Raw genomic sequence first — 15,834 nt, 5'->3', positions numbered from 1 at the left:
ATTGCAGGAGTTCTTTATATATTCCGGATACAGACCCTTCCCTGGTGACGTAGGGCACAGATCTTTTTCCATGCGGTAGCTTCCCTTTTCTCCCTCCTAATGGTGTCCTGGGATGAATGGACATTTCTCATTTGAACGTAATCTCCAGTACATCATTCTTATCTCTTTGGTTCGTGCCGTTTATAAAATGGGCTTTGAGAAACCTTTGTTTGCCCTCGGGCTGTGAAGGTATTTTTCGGCATGTTCTTCTAGAAGCTTTCCTGTTTTGCCTTTCACGTGTAGATCCACAGTCCACCTGGAATTGATTTTTATGTGCAGTGTGGACCCAGGGGGTCAAGACTCCGGGCTTTTCCCGCGTGGCTCTCCAAAGCTGATGGGCAGTGTTTCCTGATATCTTTTCTCTGCTGCGTGTGCGGGGCCGTCTGAGGACTGACCTGTCCCAGGTCTGTGCCTGTGCCCACGTGCCGGTGCTGTCCCAGCTTCGGCACCGTGGGCACATGCGCTTGGGGATTTGCTAGCAAAGAGCTCCCGCGTCGTTCTTCGTCTTCACGGTTGCCTTGGCGCGTTCTCGACCCTTTGTGTTTCGGTGTAACTGTTTTTTCTTTATAATCTGGTGAAGTGCATGCAAATTTACCGTTTTAACTGCTTTTAGGAGTCCGGTTCTGTGACATTCACACTGCTCTGTTAGCCATCACCGCCCTCCGTCCCCAGAACATTTCCACCATCCCAAATCGGAACCTTGTCCCCGTTAAACGACAACTCCCTGTTCCCTGCCCCTCCCCCCGCAGCCCCTGCCACCCACCCTTCCACTTTCCGTCTCTATGAACTTGGCTCCTCCAGGGACCTTCCTAAAAGAGGGATCCTACTTTGATCTCTGCATTTGTCTTTCTGTGTCTGGGCTGATCTCCCTGAACATAATGTCCTCAAGATTCATCCATGTTGGAGCACATGTCAGAGTTTCCTTTTTTTTTTTTTTTTTTTAAATAAACTATTTATTTGTTTGTTTATTTTGAGAGAGAGAGAGAGAGAGAGAGAGAGAGAGAGAGAGAACACACGAGCAGGGGAGGGGCAGAGAGAGAGAGGGAGAGAGAGAATCCCAAGCAGGCTCCACACTGCCAACACAGAGCCCGATGCCGGGCTTGAACTCATGAACCGTGAGATCGTGGCCCGAGCCGAAATCCAAGAGTCGGACGCTTAACTGGCTCAGCCACCACCCAGGGGCCCCTCCTTTCCTTTTAAGGCTGAATCATGTTCCATTTTATGGATGGACCGAGTTCTGGGCTCCTACCTTCGGCTGGTGGGAATAATTGCAAATGATGCCACTGTGAATACGGGTGTGCAGATACCTCCCTCCTCGGGAGTCTGCTTCCTGTCTGGGGGTAACATTTAGAGACTGAACACGCACACACAGCTGCCAGGATTCGGATTGGGATTGCATTGAATCTCTGGCTCAGTCTGACCAAAGTGAGCATCCTGGGAGGTACATCTGGTGATTTCCTTGGGAGGGACCCCCAAAGTGGGTCTGCATGCCTTTTCCAGGCCTTGAAGGGTTCTGCTGATTTGCTTATTGAAAGCTGGGGATGGGCTGGCTCTCTACTCACCCTCCCTGGGTGGCTTCCCACCCCGCCTCCGCCCTCCCCGCAGCCAAACCCCAAATGTGCTGGTTGGAAAGACGAAAATGGCGTCATCCCCTTTTGATACTTTGTAAATCCTAACGAGAAATTTCTTACTGGATTCAGCCATTTGCTGTTGTCGGTGATTTGCTTGGGATTCTTACTGAATGATCAGACTCTTTTTTATACGGCGAGGGCATTAACCCGCTCTCTGGCTTAGCTATTACAGAGGTCTGTGCGTCTCAGGATCAGTGGGAGTGAAGGTCATTTTATCTGGAGGGTCCTCACCCTATTTTCAGCTGCTGTCATAGAAACGCCTGAGTCACATGTCGGTGCTCTGGGCTGGAATGAGCTCTTTTCTGGGTGATAACCCTGATTTGATCATGCTGATGAGATGCTCTGATAGCCTTTGGTGACACTTTAAGGGATACAGCTCCTTTCTGAGGCCGGAACGTTTTAAATAGAAAGGGACGATAGATTTGTTCTGTTTTGGTTAGGGGGGAGGCTTTGCTGGGAGTGAAACCAGGCAAATAGGGTCTAGCGTCTGGGTGGTGTGGCGGAGTGGAAAAGTGTAGAATTTGGAGTCAGAGCCTCAATTTCCTCATCTGCAGAAGAGTTAAGAATCCTCCCCTCCCAGGGTTGAGGGGGGTGGGGAGACAGAATGAAGCAAATCCTCTTGAACACCGTATGCTGGCTGTGAAACGGGGTCTCAGGAAAGGCTCTGGCTGATCATAACCTCGCCCATCCCTCTCCTCCATAATTGAGCTCCTTCTGTGTGCAGCGTAGGGGGCACTTGGGGTGGAATAAACCCACACTGTAACGTAAGGGTCTGCGGACCCTAGCCAAATTAGGTGTACCTCCGGCTTTTTGTAAATAAAGTTTTATTGGCACAGAGCCCAACAGTTTATGTGTTGTCTGTGGCTGCTTTCCCTGCAGCAGGCAAGATAGGCCCACAGTGCCTAAATGATTTATTATCTGGCCCTTTCAAGAAAAAGCTTGCCGACTCCCGTTCCAGTGGGTGGAGAGGGACAATAAACAAGGAGCTACAATAAAGAAGGAACTAATGTGTGCTTGGTATGATAAATGGTGATAAGCACTATGGAGAAAAATAGTGCAGGAAAGGGTGTAGGGTGGGGTGGGTCGCAGTCCAGAATAGCGTGGTTAGCAAAATAAATAAAATAGCATGGTTAGGGAAGGCCGTATTCATCAAGCGTCACTTGGGGTATCAGAGAAGGGAGCGAGGTCTATACAGATGGGAGTTTCCAGACCATTTGGCGTATCTGGAGGGAGGAAGGGATTCCAGGCTGAGGTGCAAAGGCCCTGGGGTGCAGCCTGTGAGGCTGTGCTGTTCCATGTTCCAGCCCAGCCCGTTTGGAGTGATAAAATCCTTCATCGTTTACCAAACCTTTGTACCCACCGTGATCTCGCCAAGTACCCCTCCCTGCTCCCACCAGAGCAGGACTAGAAGGGTCCCCAGTGACTTCCATCTGTTACAGAGGCCGGATTCCCCTGGCCAGCTGAGGTGGCCTGTTACTCTGGCCGGGGGACGGGGGGTGTCTGGCAGCAGATGGGCATAGCATAGCACATTACAGAGTGTATCTGGATGGGCTTAGTCCCCAACTCCTGACACACACTAGGCCTACATAAGCATTGAGGGAGGGAGGGAAGGAAGAAAGGAGGGATGGATGGATGGACAGACGGAAGGACGGACCTTGTCTGGATTCGGGTGCTGCCTTCCGGTGACCTTGGCCAGCCTCAGAGTAGGCAAACCTCGGAAGCGCTGCCTGTGTTCCAGGTGTGGGTGAGGGGGGTGGTGACGGCTGAAAACAGGCTGGCCAGTGTCCCCAAATCCATAGCTCACTGCCGCGATCCTGGGGTGCTTGTCCATGGCTGGCAGTGTGTGGAGTGGGAGGGGCTGGGATGGTGGTGGTCCCAGCTTGGGGAAGGCCTGTTAACTCAGTGCGTGAGGGGGCACAGAGGGGGGAGCTAAGGCCGACCTTACCCAGCTCCCTGCTGCTTATGCTCCTGGAGGGACCCTGAATCTTTCCCCCGGAGAGCTGGGCCTCAGTGCCTCCTTCCTCGGCCCCCCTGGGGCATCCTTGCCCTCTCCCTGGGCACTGAGGACCAGAGAAGGAGAAGACCACTTTCCAAGCACCTCCTAGGGTGGCGGTGGGGGAGGGGGCTGGGGGAGGGACTTCCTTCACTTTCCCTCACTTTCCCTCTCTCAGGGCCCAGGACTGGACTAGAGGCAGGGGTCCGCCACGGTGGGCTTCCCAAGCTGAGGGCTTGGTGTGACAGTGTGTCTATAGCAGTGTCCCAGCAACTTGGTCCCCCCAGGCAAGCTCTGAGCCTCAGTTTCTTTGTCTGTAAAATGAGGAGAACCAAGTTCCTGCGCTCCCAGGCCTGTGGGAGGGTGAGTTAGGATGGGGAGCTGCCAGCCCGGGGACCGCCTGCCTTGCGCCGGGCATCAGGGCGCTCTGGGCAGAGAGGCTGGTCTACCAGCCAGCAGAGAGGAGAGCTTTCATTTGTTGTTGCTGTCGTCCAGTTCAAGGTGAAATTCATACAATGAATTTCAAATTAACCGTTCGGAAGTATGTGATTCAGTAGTATTTAGTGCCTTCGTAGGGGGCCATCACTAGCACTCTGGTTGCAAAATTAAAGTTTTAAGGAAGGACAGAGGGAATTTGGGTAGAGGAAGTGGTCCCTTCCACACCCCGACTTTGAGCAGGTGCCCTGCTTCTCCGAGCCCCAGGGTTCGTACCGAAAAATCATGAGAATGACAGTCAAAATGGCAGCTGACGTCCCGTGGCACTTCACGAAAGCATTTTACACGTTATGTTTTACCGTGTGACCACTTCACACAGCCTGGGGACACCGAGAAACTTGCCCAGAGTCACAGAGCAAGTGGGCCTTGGAGCCAGGGTCTTGTCTCTTTGTCGTCCCTGGGGACCCTTCTGTTACCTCCCTTCCTGGGGTGGAGGACGGGCTTGTCAGAGGTCTCGTCCCTGGCCCCAGTCTAGTTTCCAGCAAGGAGAGGCCCTCGCAGACTGAAGCTAAATTAAGTATAAACTAATTTAAAATTAAAACACGGTAAAAAAAAATTTTTTTTAATGTTCTTATTTATTTTTGAGACAGAGAGACCGAGCACGAGCGGGGGAGGGGCAGAGAGAGAGGGAGACACAGAATCGGAAGCAGGCTCCAGGCTCCGAGCGGTCAGCGCAGAGCCCGACGCGGGGCTCGAACTCACAGACCGCGAGATCATGACCTGAGCTGAAATCAAGAGTTGCACGCTGAACTAAGCCACCCAGGTGCCCCTAGACTCATGAAAATTTCAGAAAATTAAAGATGTGTTAACTCACCAGCCACATTTACGTGCTCAGAAGCCACAAGTGGCTGCTGTAGGTAGCCTCAGCACAGATACAGAGCATGTGTCCAACGCTGTCGGTTACGGGGCCGTAAGTGTCATTTATTCACCTGGCCTGCTCGGAACGGCAAGCGGGGCAGCGGGAACACTCTCCTATGGGTGACTGCCCCGCAGGGCTGCAGAGCCGATTGCTGGGCTCTGGGGTCAGCCCCAGCTCCGCGCCCTGCCCAGCGCCCTGTGACTTGCGATCGTTGCTTGTCCTCATGCCGGCGAGAAGAGTCCACAAATGACCACGTGTGAACCTGAAGTGGTTTCAGCATGAGTGGTGCCAGGTGGCCCAGCCTGTTTGTTTAGCGTTCGCCGTTATTATTCTGGATGACGGTAATTTGTTGTGGTTACACGTGTGTTTTAGGTCATTGGTGTTGGCTTCCAAGGTGGCCAGTGAGCAGGCGGCACCTCTTGCCACCAGGGGGCGGCCTGGGACCAGGGTGGGGGCCGGGCCTCGAGCTCAGCCTGCGGTGGGTGGCAGGGAGAGCCCCTCCCACCTCGGGCCCTGCGGGACGATGTCCAGCAAAGTCTAGGGAGAGACCATTGGGCTCTGGCCTGACTGTCGCTGTCCCCCGGTGCCCTGAGACCCACATCGGGGAGCTAGGAAGCCATCACCGGGTCCCCAGGGGCGGGTGTGAGGAGCAGGGGTGTGTACCTAGACTTTGAGAGGAGCACCAGGGATGTTGGGGCATGGGCCGGGGCCTCGGACGGCAGCCTGGAGGCTCTGGCGGTGCGGGGTGGGGGTCAGCTGCCTGTCCTCCACGCCAGGGAGACCGGGCAGGATGGCCTGGCATGGCGCCTGGTGGGTGTCCTCAGGGGTCAGGGGCCGCCCCTCCCCCTAGTATCTGCGCTGCCGAAGGGAGCACTACCCTGTCTCCTAATCCTGACGCGCGTCTATCTGCTTTCGCCATCGGAGGATTAGAAACGGCGCTCGTGTAGCCAGTCCACGAGTTGACGCCTGCTGTATGCCTGGTCCCGGGTGGCAGGAAGTGAGGCTGGCGGTTCTCGCCTGCAGGGAGGGGACCTGCTTGCGGGGAGGGATCCGCATTACCAAGTGTCTTTGGCAGGGGCTTGGAGGGGCTTCGGTGAGGCGCCGGGAAGGCCCCACCCACCTAAGGGGGAAACGGGCCGGGTCTGGGGGGGTCGACAAGGACACCTGGGGGCGGAACGGAGGCAGCCACCGGCATTCGGAAGTGTGTTTGGTTTGCATCCGAGATCCATCGCTCGGCGGCTTCGGGAGGATAGTTCGGGGAGAGCACGGCGAGGGGGGGGGGGCAGGGTATATGTGCAAATGAACGCCACTGTCGTGCGTAACCGTCCTTGTGACTGGCGGTGGGGTGGCGACGGTGTGCCCGTTCCACAGCGTCGCACAGCTCTGGTCTGGGAGGGGCACACGTTGGCCCGCGTGGTCTTGCCAGGGCACCAGAATTCCTGCCGGGCCCGGGGAAGGGAGTTTGGGCGCCGTTGAGCCCCTGTGGCGGGCGGGAGCCGTTGGTGGCATCCGGGCACCAACGCCCCACCGGGCCTTGGGTGCTGCTGGGCGGGTTTCACAAGCCTGGGCAGGGGCAGGCCCGGGCCACCGGGCTTCCGCGAGGCCCGAGGCAGGAAGAGCTGGTGGCTGATGTAAGCCCTTGCGCAAACCTCTGGCTGCTGGCTTCCGGAGCCTTCTACCCGCCTGCCTGCCAAGGAGGAAGCCTGGGGCCTGGCGGGGCCCAGAGGCCCTGCTGCCCGGGCTCGGGCCACATGGGTGTCCTGACCGGCCGCCATGGCCCTGGGTCCCGAAGGCTTGGCGCTGGAGTCTGGTGAGGGGGCTGGGTGAGGCCGGGCTGGAGGACGGGGACTCCGCAGACACGGGGTCCGGTGATGGCACATGTGGCCAGAAGGTGTCCTCCTGCTGTTTCCCTGCATGTACCCCCAAAGGGACCGGGTGGACTTGGTGGCATCCTGTGCCCCCGGGAGGTAGTAAGCGAGCGCCTGTCGTATACAGACTGCATACGGCACTGCTGGGGACCCTGAGGTGGGACGGGGCTCTGGGAGCCCCCCCCGCCTCCCCCGTGGGCTGGGGCCGCCGATGGTGTCTCGTCTGGGTCATTGCAGACAGTGCCCGCCTCACAGGGATGTGGGGAGGTTACCCGAGGGGGCACACGGGCAGCCCTTAGCTCGGGCTGGCCAAAGCTGGCTCCTGCTGGCTGCTCGGACATCCCCGCCATGCTCGGTTCTGTGTGCAGGCCTCCGCCCCTCCTCCTGGGGGCGTTGGGGGGAGGATTCAGTCCCCAGACTGGTGCTCGTCAGTGACTGGGCGAGGCTGCCGTTTGTTGTTACTATTCTCCTGCGGTGCGTGCTTTCCTCTTCACTGTGGTTCTTAAGGGAGGCGTTAGTATTCCCATTTTGCTGATGAGCGACCTGAGGCCAGGGAAGGGCAGCCCCCCGCCCAAGTCTCCCAGGCCTCCCCCTGGCCTGTGACCCGGAGGCCCGCCGGGATCTTCCCCTGAAGGGTGGGGTGTATGGATCCTGAGGGCCAGCGCCCCTGGCCGGCGGCAGCGAGGGGGCATCCCTTCTGGGGTGGGCCTGGCCAGGTGAGGCGTGCCTGGGGTAGGCGACGTCCAGCCAGGCCCCGGCACGCCGCTCTACCGAGTAGCAGTTGGCCACCACACCCCCATCCGAGGGACCTTGGGTGGGATGCTCTGCTCTCTGGAAGGATGGCCCATTGCTCTCGGTCTTTCGCTGCTTCCTCTCGCGAATCCGCTGTAGTTGTGGGGTGCTTGCGGGGTGTGTATTCCGGGTCACGGCTCCCTGGCTGTGCGACCGGGCACTGCCCACCTCCGAACAGCAGCTTCCTGGTGCCTCAAATGGGCACGTGGTTCTTCCGGCACCGGGCTGGCCGATGCTGGCCGAGAACGCCTCAGGTCTGACCAGGGCCGCCTTGGGGTCGCTCTCCGACTCGTGGGGTCCCCCCTGATCCAGGAGCTCAACGTGAGCAGGGGTTTAGGCCACGGGCCCCCCCACCCCCTACCTCCTCGCTCTGTGGCCTCGGGAGGTCCCTGTCCCCCGCCTCACCTCAGCTCTCATCTGCAGGTGGGGAGACCATCCCGCTTGGGTCTGGGGTTGGGAGAGCCCTCTTGCTAATTGCCGGGTGCCCCGGAGGTGAGGGTCTCTGGTGGTGGGCGTCCTTCTGGCTGCTCCTCTGGCAGCCTTTTCAAGTCCCGGGGGATCTGGTCGAGGTGACCAGACCCATCCTGAGCCGGAGGGTCAGGGGTGGGGCGGAAAGGCTTCTCTGGTGTCCCTGCCAGTGGTAGCTCCAAGAAGTGGGGGAGACATGGGGATTCTGGGGTGCTGGGCTGGGCAGTGGGGGCCTGGTGGGTGCCTGACAGTCCCCCCCCTCCCCCTTCTCTCTGCAGGCGAGGCCTTCTTGGGCAGCTTTGTGGCCAGCGGGATGGGGCCCTCAGCCTCGTCCCATGGGAGCCCCGTGCCCCTGCCCTCTGACCTCTCCTTCCGCTCCCCTACCCCCAGCAACCTGCCTATGGTGCAGCTGTGGGCCGCTCATGCCCATGAAGGTAAGGAGTGTGCCAGGTGGGCGGGGCTGAGGGCTGTGGGCCACTGTCCTTGGCACCTCTCCATCCTGCCCACTCCCTTCCACCTCCGGGCCTCTCTCTTGCCGTGGCTGGGGGGTGGGGGGACAAGGCCTGGTCATCCAGCTGCCCTGCTGTTCCTCAGATACTCAGTGCTTCCTCTGGTCTCTGTCACGGGGCCTTCGCACAAGCTGTTCCCACCGCTGTGGGCCCTCACCCACTGTTCATCCCTTAGGGCTCAGCTACCCGCATCCCCACCCCCCTGCCCTGGCCCACCTCTCACCTGAAGGACAGGTTTATCTGTGTGTTTATTTGTGAGACATCCGTTTTCCCGCCAGAGTGAGCTCTGAGGGCAGGGCCTAGTTCTGGTCACCGCGGTCTCCCTGGGGACCCTCGATAAGCAGTGTTGGAGCAGTGGGACCAGGGTCATCGGGTCCTCCTGTTGCAGTTCTGCAGTGAGGGCCACGGTCCCCTCTGTCGGGGAAGGGATGGGCCTGAGGGACCCTGAGCTCTTCCCCCCCTCTGGTGGATTTTGGATGCTGGGTCCTGGGAGCGTCCACTGCAGACCCGAGGGCTTTCTGGGGTCTTTCGCAGCGCACTGTCTCCCCACTTTCTCCTCGGTGCCAGGGGCTCACCAGGAGGGGGTGGTCCTGCCTCTCTAGGCCTGGGAAGGTGGGCAGTCTTTTGGGGCTGCGGTCCCACCTGAGCCTCCCTCTTCACTCAGCCAGGGTGGGGCTGGAGGGACCTGAAGAGCTAAGACTGTGCCTCTGGTGCCTGCGTGCCACCAGCCTGCTCCTCTGCCCCTCCCGACTCCCTTTTCTTCCGTGTCACAAGTGCCATGCAGTAACGCATATGCAGTAACGGTTCCAAGCACGTAGGGTGCTTATTACTATGTACATTGCGTTGCACATCTGAACTCATCTTATGCGCCCAGCAAGCTGTGAGGTAAGGACCGCCGGGTCCACTCTACAGCCGAGAAAGCAGAGGGATCCGATGCGATGTTTCAGTGCTTGAAAGAGATCACGTGTATCAGGTGCTCTTGATTTTTCTGGGGTTGTGGTTAATATCTTTAGCAGGTGGTGCCGTGGGAGAAACGTGGGCCCGGTGTGGCCAGGGACAGGGCCTGCATCTCTGGCCTCGGAGGGAACAACTGGGGGCACGTGAGACCCAAGACCCGAGTCTCAGGTGTCTCCGAGTGGCCTTTGGTCCCGTAGGACCCCCAGCCCAGGCAGAGCATCAGGACCCTCCCCCGGTGCTCGGCAACCTGCCTGCTCGCCAGTTGGCCTGGCTTTCTGGGCCCTGCTCGGGGCTCTTGGGCCTCCGTTGCATGCCCTCTTAGATGTTTCCTTTCTTTTCTCTGTGGCTACCCTCTCCTGTCTTCTCTGTCCCACAAAGCCCCCATTCTGGGCATCCCTGGTGGGAAGACCTCACCGGAAGGATCCTCCCCAGGAGGAATTCTTTCCCGGCGGCACCTTCCTGGGAGACCTGACAGTTGGAGATGCTGGGCAGGCTTGAGTTCAGAGGTGATCGACCTGCTCTGGGTCACACAGCAGAAGGGACTCATTAAATCAGTAAACCACCCGACGTGGTCTGTGTGGGGCTGAGGTTAACTGTCCCAGTGACCTCCGTTCACAGTCGGGCTCCTCTGCTGTGTGACTTTGGGCCAGTGGTCCTCCCTGAGCCTGTTTTCTCATCTGTAAAGTGAGGATGTTAAGAGTATCTGCCTCGCAGAGTTTTGTGCTGCTGAAGTTTAAATGAGAATAACAAAGGCGAGACAGTTGGCAGCGCTTGGCCTGTGATTAGAGCCCCCATCATCATCATCATCATCATCATCATCATCATCATCATCTGCTGCTTAGTTGGAGCCGTTCAGATCCTCTTCCGGTGGGGATTTGAGGGCTCAAGCGGCTGGGGGCTGGCTGGGCCTAGAGGGAGGCAAGCCTGCTCTACGGAGCTGGTCGTAGATCTCAGGGCTCCCGGAACCAGGGGCTCCCTCCACGGCTAAAAGATTTTATTTTCAAGAAAAAGAGCGGGATGGAAGGAAGTTCCTGTTGGAAGGCCATGCCTTGGGCCAATCCGACTTTTTCTCTCTTCCAGGCTTCTCCCATCTGCCCAGCGGGCTGTACCCATCCTACCTCCACCTGAACCACCTGGAGCCCCCCAGCAGCGGGAGCCCCCTCCTCAGCCAGCTGGGCCAGCCCAGCATTTTCGATACCCAGAAAGGTATCGGGGTGGGAGTGGGGAGATGGGTTGGAGGGTACCTTCTGAGGGGCTTCTCTGGGGGTCCCCACCACTACCCAGTATGCCAGGCAGCACCCCCTCTGTTTTCCAAGACCCCTGCTCCTGAGGGCCTCCCCAGCCCCCCCCCCCCCCCCCAGCCTTCTGGTGCCTTCTAGTTGTGCTGTACTCGCCTGACCCTCTCTCTGTAGGCTCGAAAGACAACCCTGGCCTCTACCCCTTTCCCAGATGAGGAAACTGAGGCCCAGAGAGGTTAGTCAGTGGCCAAGGCGAGATTATGACCTCCAGACCCTCCATTTCCGGAGCCTGCCCTCCAAGGGCTGCGCTGTGCAGGACCGTCCTTCCTAACCCTGGGGTTGCAGGGCGCCCCTGAGGGGCCCTCGGCTTCTGCGTCGGCGGGGTGAGGGGGCACTCGCTCACGCCTGCACTCTCTCTCTTCTCCGCAGACGGCTTCTACCTGCCCGCCCCAGGGGCTCCGGGCGCCCTGCACTCTCACGCGCCCTCCTCCAGGACCCCGGGCGGCCACTCCTCCAGCGCCCCGGCCAAAGGCTCTTCGCGGGAAGGTGCGGCCAAGGAGCGGGCGGGCCGCGGGGAGCCGCCCCCGCTGTTCGGCAAGAAGGACCCGAGGGCCCGCGAGGAGGCTGCGGGGCCACGCGGCGTGGTGGACCTGACCCAGGAGGCGCGGGCGGAGGGCCGCCAGGACCGCGGGCCCCCGCGCCTCGCCGAGCGCCTGTCGCCCTTCCTGGCCGAACTGGGGCCGCCGCGCGCGCCGGGCGCCGCCGCCGCCGAGTGCAAGGGCAAGAACCCACCCCCGCCGCCGGCGCTGAGCCTCTGCAACGGCGCGGGCGACGCGGGGCTCCCCGCGCTGGTGGCCAAGGAGGCGGCGCGCCAGGACGAGAGCGCGCGGCTGCGGCGCGCAGAGGCCCTGCTGCCCGGGCCCTGCCCCTGCCCGTCGCCCCTCCCGCCGCCGCCGCCGCCGCCCAAGGGCCCGCCCCCGCCCCCCGCCGCCCCGGCCGGGGCCTTCGCCGCGCCGCAGCCGGCGCCCGCCGGCGTCTACACCATCTTCCCCGCGGCGGCCGCGGCGGCCGCGGCCGCGGCGGCGGCGCGCGAGTCGGGCCGCGAGCACCGCGTGGTGGCGCCCACCTTCGTGCCTTCCGTGGAGGCCTTCGACGAGCGCCCGGGGCCCATCCAGATCGCATCGCAGGCGCGCGACGCCCGGGCCCGGGAGCGCGAGGCGGGCAGGCCCGGCGTCCTGCAGGCGCCGCCCGGGTCTCCACGGCCGCCCCCCGACCGGCCCGAAGCGCTGCGCGAGAAGAACTCGGTCATCCGCTCGCTCAAGCGGCCGCCGCCCGCCGAAGCCCCGCCGACGCGGGCCGCGCGCGCCTCCCCGGACGCCCGGGCTTACCTCCCCGCCAAGGAGCTGCTCAAGCCCGAGGCCGAGCCGCGGGCCTGCGAGCGCGCGTCCCGCGGACCGGCCGCCGCCCCCCAGCAGGCGGCCAAGCTCTTCGGCCTGGAGCCGGCGCGGCCGCCCCCGCCCGCCGGCCCTGAGCCCAAGTGGAAGCCTTTCGAGCTGGGCAACTTCGCCACCACGCAGATGGCCGTGCTGGCCGCGCAGCATCATCACGCCAGCCGCGCCGAGGAGGAGGCGGCGGCCGCCTCCAAGAAGGCCTACCTGGACCCCGGGGGCGCGCTGCCCCGCGCGGCGGCCGCCTGCGCCCGGCCGGGCACCGACGTGCACGCCGCCGCCCACGGGCCCGGGGAGGCCTCGGCCATGCAGAGCCTCATCAAGTACAGCGGCAGCTTCGCGCGCGAGGCCGTGGCCGTGCGCCCCGGAGGCTGCGGCAAGAAGAGCCCCTTCGGAGGCCTGGGCACCATGAAACCCGAGCCTGCCCCCACCTCGACGGGCGCCCCGCGCGCCCAGGCCCGCCTGCCACACCCCGCGGGCCCTGCGGCCGGCGGAGGCCGGCAGCTGAAGCGGGACCCGGAGAGGCCCGAGAGCGCCAAGGCCTTCGGGCGCGAGGGCACTGGTGCCCAGGGGGAGGCAGAAGTGCGACACCCACCCGTGGGCATTGCGGTGGCCGTGGCCCGGCAGAAGGACAGTGGCGGCAGTGGCCGGCTGGGGCCTGGGCTAGCCGACCAGGAGCGCTCCCTGTCACTGAGCAACGTTAAAGGTGGGTCTTGTGTCCCACCTGTCACCTTCTCCCTGCCTTCCTGGTATTGTGTGACTGTGAGATCTTTGTATGATTAAAATTTTTTTAACGTTTATTAATTTTTGAGAGAGACGGAGCTAGAGTGGGGGAGGGGCAGAGAGAGGGAGACACAGAAGCTGAAGCAGGCTCTGGGTTCTGAGCTGTCAGCACAGAGCCCGACTCGGGGCTCGAACCCACGAACCGTGAGATCACGACCTGAGCCCAGGTCGGATGCTTAACCTACTGAGCCACTCAGGTGCGCCTCTTTGTATAATCTTTTAATGGCTTTTGTTACTGTGTCTAGAGCACACAGGATAGCTCAGCTGACAGTTCCTCATGGGCATTCTTGTTTTCCCTTCTCTGATGTGTTCGTGTTTAGAATGTTGCATTGAATATTTTTGTGCATTGCATTTTCCTGATATTTTGAGTCATTTCCTAAGATAGGTTCCTAGGAACAGGCCAGCTGGAGGCCTTCAATCCTAAGTCCTTGAGGGGGGTGACTGCCTTGCCTCGTTCATCATCCCAGTGCTTAGTGTGGGACCTGGTGCTAGAGTAGGTGTTTGATGAATGAATGAATGACCGAGTGCGATGGACAGAAACTGGGTCCTAGTGGTCTCATGGGACATTCGGTGCCTTAGTGCCTAAAAAATGCTTGCTGATTTCGGTAGGGAAGAACGGTCCGTTTCTTTCAATTATTGGTGAAGTTGAATATTTTCCCAGAACTTGGTTGATGGTGTTTTTTGTGTCCCTTGCATATTGTGCTGTTGGAATCCTTCATGGGATTGGGGAGGGTTGGTATTTGTGGCATTTTTATCAGAACTCTGGCCTTGGTCTGCCCATTGTTGAGACAAGGACCCTTCGACAGTTGGGTACTAGGCTGCACCCTCTGCCTGGACGGTGTTAAGTGTGTTGTGGTGTGGGGTTGTTGGACTGGGGTAAGGGCCCGGGAATCTCATGTCCCACTGGCCTTGCTCTCGTGACTTCTCAGTGGTCGACCTGGATTTTTTTCCCTGCGTCTCTGTCCCCAGTGTCCAGCCAGCTTCCCGTACGTCCCAGCTGTGAGCTTAGGCTTTGGCCACATTGTGGGCCCCTGTCTGTGGCACCCACGTGGCCCCCTTCCCTGCACCTCCCAGACTTTACCCCATAGGCCACCTGGGTGTCTTGGGTGTCTCACTCCTGGGTCCCCATCACTTCCTTTTTCTGGCCCACCCGTGCTGACTTCTGGGCTTTATCCTCCGTCCGTGGCCACTCTCCTGTCCCAGATGCCTCTAGACGGCTCAGCCCTGCTCTCCTGGATGCGCTGGATGAAGCCCGAAAGGCACGGGCCGCCCTGGGACTCCTGCCGGTCCTCGCCCCACCCGTTGGCATGCAGGCTAGCGGCCGGCCGAGGGTCTTTATCCGGCTTAGGTGACTCAGAGTGAGTGACGCTTCCTGGATGTTTGTTGAATGAGCCCGTGGTTCTTTGTGGGGCCTCCCTCGTCCCCTCTTCCCTGAGCCAGGAAGGCCCGTCCTCCAACCCGGGGAGCTGGCCCCAGGCCCTGCCTTATACTGGGATTGGAGGGGGAGTGGGCAGCAACCCTTGGCCAGGGGGTGGCTGGCTCGGTGCTGGACGGGTCCTCTTGCTGGGACAGAGGTTTGCCCCCAGGGACCCCCCTGCGAGGTCAGAGCTCTTTGGGTCCTTGCCCGAGAGGATGCTCACGTGACACGGCACGGCACCCCTCTCGGGGGCTCCCAGTTCCCTGAGCTCGTGTCGGAGCCCAGAGTACCTGCTCATGCCCGAGGGCCCTGTGTCCATGGGGTCCTAGGAGAGCGAGAGAGAGAACGTGTGAGAGAAAACATACGTGTGTGAGAGAAGGTCTGTGAGGGAATGCACGCGCATGCGTGTGAGAGCACGTGTGTGTGACGCTGCGACAGAACGTGGGGAGGAGGGAGGGCCTGGCGGGTTTGGGGTGAGATGTTCGGGGATTGGTCTGGAGCAGGCTTGGTCTGGTGCCGCTGCCCGTCGAAAAGTAGGCAGCGGGTTCTTCTCCTTAAAACCGTTCCCATAGGACAGGGTGGCTTTTCCCCAGTGCTGGGCGCCCTTGTGGGAGGGCAGGAGTGGGGGGCGCCCCCGGCTGAGTGGGTGGCCGTCAGCCCGGGTTTCCCGGTCTCGTCCCATCTTCCCTGTCATCTCAGAGTTTCAGAGTGAGCCTTCTGCCTGTCGGTGGGTTCATGTCCCGTCTGTCCGTCAGGTCCGTGACCTGGAACAAGAGGCCTGAGCCTTCTGGGCCCCAGTGTCCACATGTACCACCTGGCTGCCGGGCACATAGTAGGTGCTTCACGAACAGGCCTGCCTTTTCTTGGCTTGCATTTAGCGTGTTGGGGTCTGGGAGCTTCTGACAGTGCCTGTGAGTCCTAGATCCTCCCGGAGTAACGTCCCCGTGGGCCCTCAGGGGTCCTGAGATGGACCAAGGAGGGGGCGTGACCTACGCCTGTGAGTCCCAGCGATCCGTGGCCTCTGCCCCGAAGCGCGGCACAGCCGTGGGAGAACTCAGTCATTAGGTAGAACCAGCCCAGGCTCTGGTACCCTCCCAGCTTCACCCCTGGGGAGAGCGGGTGAGGAGGCAAAGTGGCTTGGCCAGGGTCCCAGGGCTCGGGCTCGAAGAGGCAGACTGAGCTTGAACCCTCGGCCCAGGCCTGTGTCTCTTCCCTCTTCGTCTCACCTGTTGGCATCAGCTCTGTGATGGAGTCACATTAGGGGTAGATCTCGGGGGAGGGGTCGTGAGGACGTGCCCGCATCGCTCCAGGCAGAGCTGGGGTCGCCTGACTGTAAG

The 15,834-nt window shown here is 60.8% G+C and overlaps 1 protein-coding gene across 4 annotated transcripts in view; it reads left to right on the top strand.

Moving 5' to 3' along the window:
• TNRC18 (trinucleotide repeat containing 18) overlaps positions 1-15,834 on the top strand; it is an 88,045-nt gene that overhangs the window by 14,605 nt on the left and 57,606 nt on the right. For 2 of the 4 annotated variants that reach the window (XM_042972045.1, XM_042972042.1), the window contains exons 2-4: positions 8,424-8,579; positions 10,692-10,817; positions 11,279-13,003. In XM_042972045.1, coding sequence (XP_042827979.1) covers positions 8,459-8,579; positions 10,692-10,817; positions 11,279-13,003 — 1,972 coding nt within the window. In that variant the 5' untranslated portion in view covers positions 8,424-8,458. Of the gene's footprint in view, positions 1-6,302; positions 6,828-8,423; positions 8,580-10,691; positions 10,818-11,278; positions 13,004-15,834 lie in introns of those variants that run through there. The other 2 variants (XM_042972043.1, XM_042972044.1) reach the window with 2 other exon arrangements.

Source organism: Panthera tigris, chromosome E3, assembly GCF_018350195.1.
Source record: "Panthera tigris isolate Pti1 chromosome E3, P.tigris_Pti1_mat1.1, whole genome shotgun sequence".
Taxonomy (NCBI): domain Eukaryota; kingdom Metazoa; phylum Chordata; class Mammalia; order Carnivora; family Felidae; genus Panthera; species Panthera tigris.
This window is presented reverse-complemented; position numbering and strand designations above follow the sequence as displayed.